Source organism: Struthio camelus, chromosome 5 (genome assembly GCF_040807025.1).
Source record: "Struthio camelus isolate bStrCam1 chromosome 5, bStrCam1.hap1, whole genome shotgun sequence".
Taxonomy (NCBI): domain Eukaryota; kingdom Metazoa; phylum Chordata; class Aves; order Struthioniformes; family Struthionidae; genus Struthio; species Struthio camelus.
In genome coordinates, this window is record NC_090946.1 from 7,883,314 (window position 1) to 7,893,161 (window position 9,848).

General features: G+C 42.8%; 1 protein-coding gene across 3 annotated transcripts in view; it reads left to right on the plus strand.

Moving 5' to 3' along the window:
- The window catches only part of PTDSS2 (phosphatidylserine synthase 2), a 46,692-nt gene extending 39,440 nt beyond the window's left edge, over positions 1 to 7,252 (plus strand). For all 3 annotated transcript variants that reach the window (XM_068944566.1, XM_009683614.2, XM_068944567.1), the window contains exons 11-12: positions 3,652 to 3,837; positions 4,729 to 7,252. In XM_068944566.1, the coding sequence (XP_068800667.1) occupies positions 3,652 to 3,837; positions 4,729 to 4,867 (325 nt within the window). In that variant the 3' untranslated portion in view covers positions 4,868 to 7,252. The remainder of the gene's footprint in view (positions 1 to 3,651; positions 3,838 to 4,728) is intronic.
- The last annotated feature ends 2,596 nt before the right edge of the window (positions 7,253 to 9,848 follow it).

Genomic DNA, 9,848 nt, shown 5'->3' on the forward strand with positions numbered 1-9,848 from the left:
TTAGCGACTGGATTGCCTGAGGTAGAGAAACTCATTACATATCTTCCGCTAACCTTGCAATATTTACTATGGAAAGTAATGAAGCTCAAATACAAAGACTTTTTTTTTTTCCTTTTCTCATTCAGGGTTCTTAATGTCTACAGACAGTTCTAGCACTGCACTTGCAGGAACTTTGTCTGAGCAAGGTGACAGCAAAGTGTCTAGAACTGAAATCCAGCAAGGGAGGGGTGGTTCTTGAAGGTGCTGTCCAACTCATAAACCACATCTCCTATTGTAATTAACATCCTGCCTCAGGGTTCTTGAAGACTGGATACATGAAACGTTCTCTACCAGAAAAATCTCACTGTAAGAGAGTCTGCAGCATCTGCAGTTGATCTCTCCATGTCTTTCTGACTTCTAGCGTTCAGGTTTCTTCCAAGGAGCCTGCATTAAGGCCATGAATTTTAAACTCGAGCTTCAAATAGAAAATGACTTCTCTTTAAAATCGTTCATGAGTAGAAGGGCAGGAAACCAACTTTTTTCCGTGGCAACCTCAGGGTCTGCACAGTTCTTCTGTTAGATTCTTTTGTTGCTATCCTCTCATAAGATAGTGAGAGAAAATGAAGGCAAATGAAGGAGATCAGCAAAGCGGATAGCTGACCTAGTCATCTGAACAGCTTGAGTTCATAGTGAGGGATTTGCTGGTTTTTTGTTTCTCTCCATCCATCTGTTAAAGCTAGTTTTTGCCCATTTTAATCTGTCATACCAGATAACCCACCTGAAACAGTTTTTGAAGTCCTTTCATCTGAGCAGGTCTAGATAGGATTTTTTTTTTTATTTTTTAGTGGAATGTACACATCCCATCTGTGTCAGCAGTAATGCGCATTTGGCTTACTGCATCGTTTTTTTTCCCCAGTGTATCTGGACAATTGTGTGTAGTTTGAACTTACGCATTGGTGTCACATGTGGCTCTTGGCCTCGTATTAAAGAAACGCGTGTTGTGTGTTTGACTTACTGTGACTCTCCAGGACTAAAGTATTTGATCTCTGTTTGCTGGAGGCTGTAGGGAGCTTTTACCTCCCTAATGACTTCTGCTTCAAGAGTAGTTCTACTGTAATCTGGGAGCACTGAGGGACCGCTGTCCATTCCCTGCTATTCCTGCTTGCAGCTTTCCTATTAGTTATCTGCAGGAAAGGGAAGAGAAGCTCTGTTTGCTCTCCGTGCTCTGATCCATTTCCAGACACTGAGAATCCAAGGGAATTTGGTAGAGTAGATACACCTGAGCCACAAGGAAACACCCGCTGAAGGAAGGATGCTTTCCCCTGTGCAGCTGCTGGCATCAGATGAGTAGAGGGGAAGAGAAACCGGGAGAAAATGTTCAGTCACGGCTACCTTTGCCCCAGCACTCTTAGAGGTTCCTGGGGCCTAATTTTAACTTATGCAAACTGGGCAGTATACCAGCTGGAGGTGACGGTGTAGGGCGGGCTCGCTTTTCTGTCCAGCGGAGGGAAGCATTACCTGAGCAACCACTCTCTGAGGAAATCCCAATCAGAGATTTGTTAGGTGACTTCTCTTTTTTTTTTCTTATTGCATGGCAAAATCAGCTAGAGAAATACAGCCCAAAGGGATTACACAGCCACTGAACATAAGGGCATTTATTAAGCCACATTGTTAGCCAGACACGAGGCTATAGATCACAGCAGTCATAGGCCAGACTAGGAACTTCCCATCACTGCTGTGCCCTTAGTAGTACTACAGAGGGCATCTTAATGCGCTCATCCCTCTCTCCCCAGCCTGCTGTAGGTTTCTGTTACATTGCTTTGCTCCTGCCCCAGGAGTTCTGCCGCTTCCTTGATGTGTTTCACTCTGTGTCTTGTGCTGCAGGGGGAGTGGAGTAACATAGCAAGCTGGACAAAGGAGAAAGGACCTGGTAGGAGAATATGCTTTAGAATACGCCTCTGTAAGCAAGGGGTCAAGGCCCTCCGCAGAACAGATGCTCCCTGTGAAGAAAGATAATAGCTGCTTTGATAAAAGCAAAGACACATAAAACAAAGATAGAAGAAATAACGCAAGGCAAAATAAGTAGCTGCCCTTAAGATTAGTTGGTGGTGCTTCTAGTTGGATAGTTTTATTTCAGGAGGCTCCTTCAGAGAAGTAATAACACTCTGTAGGTTAGGAGCTAATTATAGAGCTCCCAGGAAGGTGGGATGGGAGAAATAAAGAGCACTGAAATGCTTCTTTGTGGCTTTTTAAGTAAAAGATAGTGTCCAAAGGCTGTTAAGAAAAATGTCTGTGCTTGCAGGTAAGAGTTGGTGGTGAAGGTATTACTTCTCTAAAGCAAGAACTCGGTCTTCCTTGATTGAAATGAGTTGGATTTCAGGAAATGTAGTTAAATCATGCTTTAACAAAAAAAAAAAAAAAAAAGCCAGCTTCTAGTATATTTCTCTTGGCTCTTTCTACTAATGGGAATAAAATCCCATTTTAGATTCCACAGATTGGTGACGGAAGAAGAAAAGTTTAGTCTACCAAATGGGAAACGGTCTACTTGACTCTTGACTGGTAGACGGTACACCCATATGCACCAGTGGTGCTACGGTGAGCGGGTTTTCTGGTGCAACACAATGCATCAAGAAGGTTTTGTGTTGTCCAAATAGAACCGCATTTGATAACTGACATATATAAATCACCTACTGTCAGGTCAGTAAGCTGTGAAAAGTGTTGAGTAGTGACATGAACAGACAAGACTATGAAGTAGAGAACCTAGCTGGTTTAGATGAAGCATTTTACCCAAGTTTCTAGCAATGAACTATTGACCCTGCGAGTGATGAGATTTCTTGAAAGGCAGCCTATAAGGTTTTTTTTTTTTATATATAGCGCTCTCCCATAGGTAACATAAGACAGTAAGTCTCTGATCTCTGCTTCTGTAAGTAGATCTTCTGAGTAGACTTCTTTTGTATTGCAGTTTAATCTGCCGTTTCATTTCTGGCATTACTGTTTGGTGAGCACTGCACTCGAGTTGTACAGAACAGTGTAGCTTCTCATTTGTTTGTCTAGTAGTGCTTAAAAATAAGCTTTGTGATTATATATTGAGCATACTTTTGCCCCGAGGTAACGTTGTCCTAGAAGTGAGATACCTTCCTTGCGTCCTCCAGTATCTTATCTGTTTGTTATTTAAGCATTATCCTTTTAAAATCCCTTTGGAGATCATTAATGACAACTCATTGAGCAGCTTTTTTGGAAGTGAGTATGTTTCAGAATGTAGTTATATAAGCATTAAATACAGTTATAGCTATGTGACTTGGTGTTTGCAGCAGAAATCTGGTATAGCTCATGTCCTGTACCTTACCTCAAGCCTCGCCTGATCTCAAGCTGGTCAGACAATTGTTTTATGTGGATTTACCGTTCCACTGAAAACAGGGGTACTTAGTTACGTTACATGGTGATAAAGTTTAATTTTTGAAGTGTTTTCAGAGCCTCTGAGGGGAGACAAAGTAATACCGGCATGAAAGTCCTCAGCCTGCACAGGCTTAGGACATGAGTAATCCAAACTAGACTTTTAGTATTGTGCAAAGCTGAATGAAATTATTATCCCGTCTTTTAATGAATGAGTATTTCTTTGAATGCTTGCTGTTGTAGTTACAGTCTCATTTTATCTATATATTTATTTTGCAGGAAGTTCCATAAGAAACTGGGTCAGCAGGCTTGGCTGGTTGCTGCTATTACTGCCACAGAGTTTCTGATCGTCGTGAAGTACGATCCCTATACTCTTACGCTTTCTCTTCCTTTCTACATTACGCAGTGCTGGATCTTGGGGATCATACTTGTGCTCACCTGGACAGCCTGGCGTTTCTTCATTCGGTAAGAAGTGTTTGAGGCACTGTGGTGTGCTACATTCAGGTTTTGCTTGGGTTTCGTGGAGGGAGTATTCTGGACATCCATCAAGCAGCGTGTCTTCAAACATAGGCTCTCATGATCGTTCAGTGCCTCCGAAGGTAGATTACAACTCTCTGTACTTTTGGATAGCTAGAGCTACAGTGTTTTTGTCTAAGAAGTATTAAATAGGCAGGGAGTTTTCCTTATGTGAGCCTGGCAGTTTTCTTGCAGTCTTTCTGGATCAAACCTGTGGGTCTTTGTGGGACTGCTTATGTTATTGCTGCTGTAGAAGCAGGGGAACAGTTGAAAGTGCCTGACTGCGTCTGGCTTTCTGGGATCAACGAAGATGGCAGCCAAGATCATCGTTTTGTTTTCCTTGTACTGCGGTTCAGACAAAATTAAGATGCTTCACAGCTTCATTGCAAGAACATTTTGCTGTGTTGCGATTGTCCAAGCTCTCCTAGTGTCAATGGCAAGTGAGCCAAGTTAAACAAATTTGATTTGGATGCTGCTCTAGCATGTGCTATCCGTACAAGTAAATGAGAAGCAATAGCACGTGGCTGGAAAAATTAAGAGTAATCTATGGAGCAGGCCCCATACAATGGCAGGGGCTGCTCTTGTTGAGCATGCTTCTGAAATGTGTTATGCCTCTGAAAGTGGTGACAATAACCAGAGTACTAGCAAGAAATGCAAATTTCAAGTGCATCTATGCCGTTAGCCATTTTAGGAAATTAGAGCTGGAAGACTCAAATGGATTAAATTATCCAAAGGCCACGTACATCCAGAACAGGTTTTCCATGTTATTTTTATTGGATATTTACATTAGATTGCTTATTCACATCACTAGTGTAAATCTGTTTGTGTTTTTATTTTTAGTGACATCACCTTGCGTTATAAGGAGATAAGACGACAGAAGCAAGAGCACAAATATGACAAATGCTTGAGCAATGGTGATGGACATTCTTCGATGCTGGATGAACAAAATGGGAACAAACTAAGGGAAAGGAAACTTTGAGCAACAGTCAAAGGGCTAAAAGGGACTCGTAGTGCTCAAGTTAGCCTGGTGGACAGTTTCAACCTTATTCTACCTAATTTGTAATTTTCATTGTTAGTTTTCCAACATATGAAAATCCTCTTGGGAAAAAGATGCCCCTTTGACGTACGCACCCTTTCTCCTCATGTACACCTAGTCAGAGTTGGAGAAAGTCTGTGTAGAGGGAAGTCAGAACCAACACCGTTGCAACAAGAAGGAGTCTTCATTCAAGCATGTTATATGTCTTCCTTGCAAAACAAGGTTTGGAGAAAAAGGGGCTTTAAAACAAAGTGCAAAGGGAATCTTGTTGATCTGTTTCCAGTAAACTGAGATTTCAATTTTGACATTTGGGCATTAGGAATACTTGTTTTGGAGAATACAGACATGCGTCACAGGAAATGAATTTTGTATTTCTGCTGAAACTACCTTGAGCTGTGGAGTAGTATTATGTAATATTGTCAGCCGCCAATTAACAGAGCTGCAGTGAGATAAACAAAGATATGTGACTGAAGCTGGTGAACAAGTTGCATAACTTGCACAGATTATAATACAGTACACTACTGTTACAGCCCCTGTAATGCTGGGGTTATTGCCTTTCTCTAAACTGACTTTTGACATCCTAGAATAGCCTATGATAGTTTTATGTTATATCAAAGCCCTTGGGAGGCAGAAGATTTCTCCTTAGCTCTTTTTATCATTATTATTGGTCATCTCTCAAATGTAAGGGAAAGTTAAACAAGAAAGCTCAATCTGCCTTTCATTAGCTTCATGGAGTAAAATATGTTACAAGCAGAAAACTAGGAGTTAACTCCATCAGTCTTAAGTTATTTGCCTTATTCTCAACTATTTTGTTTTGCTTATCAAGAGGTTTTCGTTCTTGGTGTCTGCTGTATGAGGCATGTGAGGTTCCTCCAGCCTTCAGAACTGCTCCATTCCTCTCAAAGGTAACTCGAGACTCGGCAGCCTCCTGAGGCAAACTGGAAAAAGGCGTTTTGTGCAGTCACGCACAAAATAGCCATTAACGCGCTGCCATCGCTGCCAAAAGAACAAACGAAGGGGAAGTGCATAGTTCTTTCCCAAGTAATGTGCCGCAGTGGAGAGTCTGCAGGCCAGGCTAGACAGCATTTTTGCTGGTGACTCAGCACCTAGGAAAAGAAATTAGAAACCTGGGCTTCATTTTTTGGGTCCTTATTCCAAAATGTAAGTGCTACACTAAGCCTCAGTTTAGGGGAGGCATCAACTACCCCTGCTCTAGGCCTTTGCATTGGCCTCTAAGACACTGACAGAACTGTAAGCATATCACTATTAAAAATACAGTATTCTAACCTGGCTATTAAATGATACGTTATGCTATTTTTCAGGGAAGGGTTTATTCAGAAAAAAAAAAAGATATAAACACCACCAGTAAAAAGTAAAATTTCAAGAGCTTGACCTTAAACCTTTTAAGTGGCAGGAGACTTGCAGAGCTGCTGCCTTTAGCAAACATCCATTTCTGACCTGTTTTGGTCTTCTACTTGAATGACAACCAAAATCTGCATTTCTGCCGTGTTTACAGAGTGACCCAAATACTTTCTACCCCTAAACAATGGGCACTTAGCACTAGGGCAGGCTTTAATCGATGGAGCAGTTCAATTGCATCTAAAGAGCTCAGCAAGTGAAGCAAAGTTTGTGGGCTGAGGAGGCTGCTCCTGTTGCTTAATAGATCGAGAGGAGGGTGACCAATATGAGAGGTAGCATCAGGCTTCTTTCTTGAGTATGTACAATGTACTGTGGATAGTCACACAACGGCTGCTCTTAAACCATAGTATTTTGCTGCTGTAAGGTAGTGAAAAATGTAGGGCTGTGTAACTAGATGCTGACAAGTTTGAAAATGGGCAGACAGTGCTGAGTTGAGCGAGTATTTATTTCTATGCCTTTCCACCCAGAGTCGTTCTAGTTCCAGCTTTACACCAGTCTTATGAACTGTTAACTGATTGTCTGGTAGCTAGTACCAGTGTATTGTGCTTGTATAGTCCAGTTGAGCAAGGCTCAGGTCAATGTATTTCCATTCTGTCTGTGCTGATTAATACTGTGGGTCCCCTTTCTGACCTCTTTGAAGTACAACCTTCTGGGTCGGTTTCATGATTCAGGCGGTACCAGGCACACTCGGGGAGGATTTGTCGTTGTACCCCCACCCCCCAGACCCACTTGTGTGCATTTGAGGCAACCGAAGAATACCTGCTCCCTAATAACAAGTCTAGAATTTTGACCTACTACATGAACACTAACTTATGTTTGTCTACGTTCATCTAAACAGCTTTTATGGTTAGTCTGGACAACTGAACCAATGTAATAAAGCAACGTTTGCTGGTGTGTTCTTTGGTACAATGTGTGCATGCGTGAGGCTTTGTCCTACTCGTTGCCTTGCAAGTGCAGTTGTGGGGCTAGTGGAACTTATTCTGAATTCCCCTCGGTACAGAGACTATCGAATACGTTGGCGCTGCCTGTAACGGATGCTGGGCCTTAAGGTAGTGAAGCTGTCCAGATTTTCAATCAAACGGATGTTACAGCCCCTTGGTCCTTCCTGAGTCTGTTGCGGTTATTCAGAAACATCTCTTGAAGTGGATTTGCAAGAGGGATCGGTGCACCGTAAAACAGAATTGGGCTATGCACAGCAGGTTGAACAACTCTGTTCTCAGTGTTTCCTTTCCAGACGAATTGACCCTGCTTGCGCAGGGGGGTTGGACTACATGATCTCCAGAGGTCCCTTCCAACCTCAACTGTTCTGTGATTCTGTGAATGTCTAGCATTGCAGGTGGGCTCTGATCACTGAAATCCTACCTGTTTTTAGGAACTCCTTGGTAATCATCCCTATCTGAAGAGTACTTGAAAGGAACTGTGTATGGAGAAGATGAAAGGAGAGCTGATAAACCTTACTCAAATAACATTTGGAGTGGCTTAAAACGCGACCATACCTGTGGAGATGAAAGATGCAGCTGTCTCCCACTTCTGTACACATCCATATCTTAGTTGACATTTTCTTAGGTCATCTAGTTCAGTTTTCTCAGAAGAAAGGTATTTTCCTTGTCTGGTTACGTGCCCTGACGTTTGTAGTGAGATTTATCAAAGGTAAGTTGTTAGCTTTAAAAGGGGAGAATGCAGGGCTCAGGGAGAGTTGGCTCAGCACGGTGGGGTGGGTGAAAGCATGCTCAGCTAATGTATTTGTGCGTGTGACTTTTTTTTCTTGCCGGTGGTTTCTCTTTGTTTTGGAGGCAAGCTGGGAGGTGATTTGACACTACTTTGAGATGCACGCTTTTGGGTGTCCCTTAAGCCTGCTTGTGTGGACTATATTTGTTGCAATAGGGTTTTAGGTTGTTGTTTTGAGGTGGTGAACAAGTACCCAGACAAATGTTCCTGAAGACACCTGCTGACATCTTCATTTCTGGCTGTACCCGCTTCTACAGGATGCAGTAATGCTCCACAGCTCTTAAAAGCCTGTTAGTCACTCCTCCTTGCTGTCCCCTCTCCTTGGTGCTTTTCCAAAGCTCCAGCCATTGATGTAAAGGTGGGTATTTGCTGTGGTTGAAAGCTATTCTGGGTAACCTTGCATTGTAAGTTAGTTTTGCCAGTGGAATCGATCCTACTTTTTGGAGCCTTGGTGAACTTCCCCGTCTTTATCTGCGCTGTCGGAAGGGCCCTCGGCCTTCAATTTCCGGCACGCCACTGGTCTTCTCTGACAGCTGCTGTTTCCCTCAGCAAACTTTTGGTGGAAAGCTCTGCAAATCAGCACAAATCTCATTGTTATGGTGTGGCTTGTACAACAGCTGTAGACCATCTACTGTGGCCTTGTTTGGGAATTGCTGCTTTAGTTGAATGCAGCTGTTGGGTTTGATAGAGGAGCTGCCCATGACTCCGCAGCATGTTGCACAAAGGAGATACTGATGTAGTGTTAAATGCGTGCCCCTCGTGTGTCTTCCCTGCTGAACTGTGGTGCTTCAGCTACTTGCTGTTGTCAAGTCATGCTACAGTGCTACAGGTAATGAGGCTGAAAGCACCGCCTAACAGCTACTAGGCTTCTGAGCCACAAAAGCAGTAAGCTGGTAGAAGGTTTCTCTTGGTGTGTTCAATGCACTACATCTGTATAGACACAACAATAGGGGTATCCTTTGCATTCAAAGCACTCTTAGCGTCTCTTCTATTTGCTTTTGGCACCCTCAGCTTCTGACACAAGTACTCTGCTCTTTTTGTTTGTTTGGGGCTTGTTTTTTGTTTGTTTTTTTTTTTTTAAGCCAGGCTCAGTCTGACTAGCAAAGGAATAGGAAATACCCTTGCTCACCTGCCTGGAAAACACGAAGTGAAGAAGCAGCAGTGATTTTGTCGCTGCAGGGAGGTGAACCCAAGGAGGAAACAGGACACATTGGTGGTCTTTTTCTTCAGCTACTCTTCTCTCAAAGGAATCTATTAATGTCTTCCCTCTGCTGGTGAGACCCTTAAGTGAATATAGATTTTGGCAAACTGGCTGTTGGGCTACTTAAACGACGTTTCTTGCCTTCAGTGCATCAGGCCCTGACAGTGTCCTTTAGGGTCAAGCACATTCTCTTGTCTTTCTGTTTTTTTGTTTGCTTTTTTTGTGTTTTGTTGTTTGGGTTTTTTTGATAAGTGGTTCTTTTTTATACTTTTAAAAGGTTGAGGAACCCTGCTCTAGACAGTATTTTGTGCAGAAATTCAGACTTGGGCAGGGGAAAGTAAGGTAAATCATCCGTGGCTGAAAGAGATCCTGAAAAGCCTTTTGCTGCTATGGTAGATGCAAAGCGAGACTCTGTGGGTGAATACGTAAGAATCACCAGCACTTGTGAGATATTTTGGAATGAATAGGAATAAATAGCTCTTTCCTTCACAGGGGGCTGGCTGAACACATGCCGCAAGTCACAATGGCAGATGTCCTCACTCGGTGGTGGGGTGACTGCAGCAAGAGGCTGTAGTT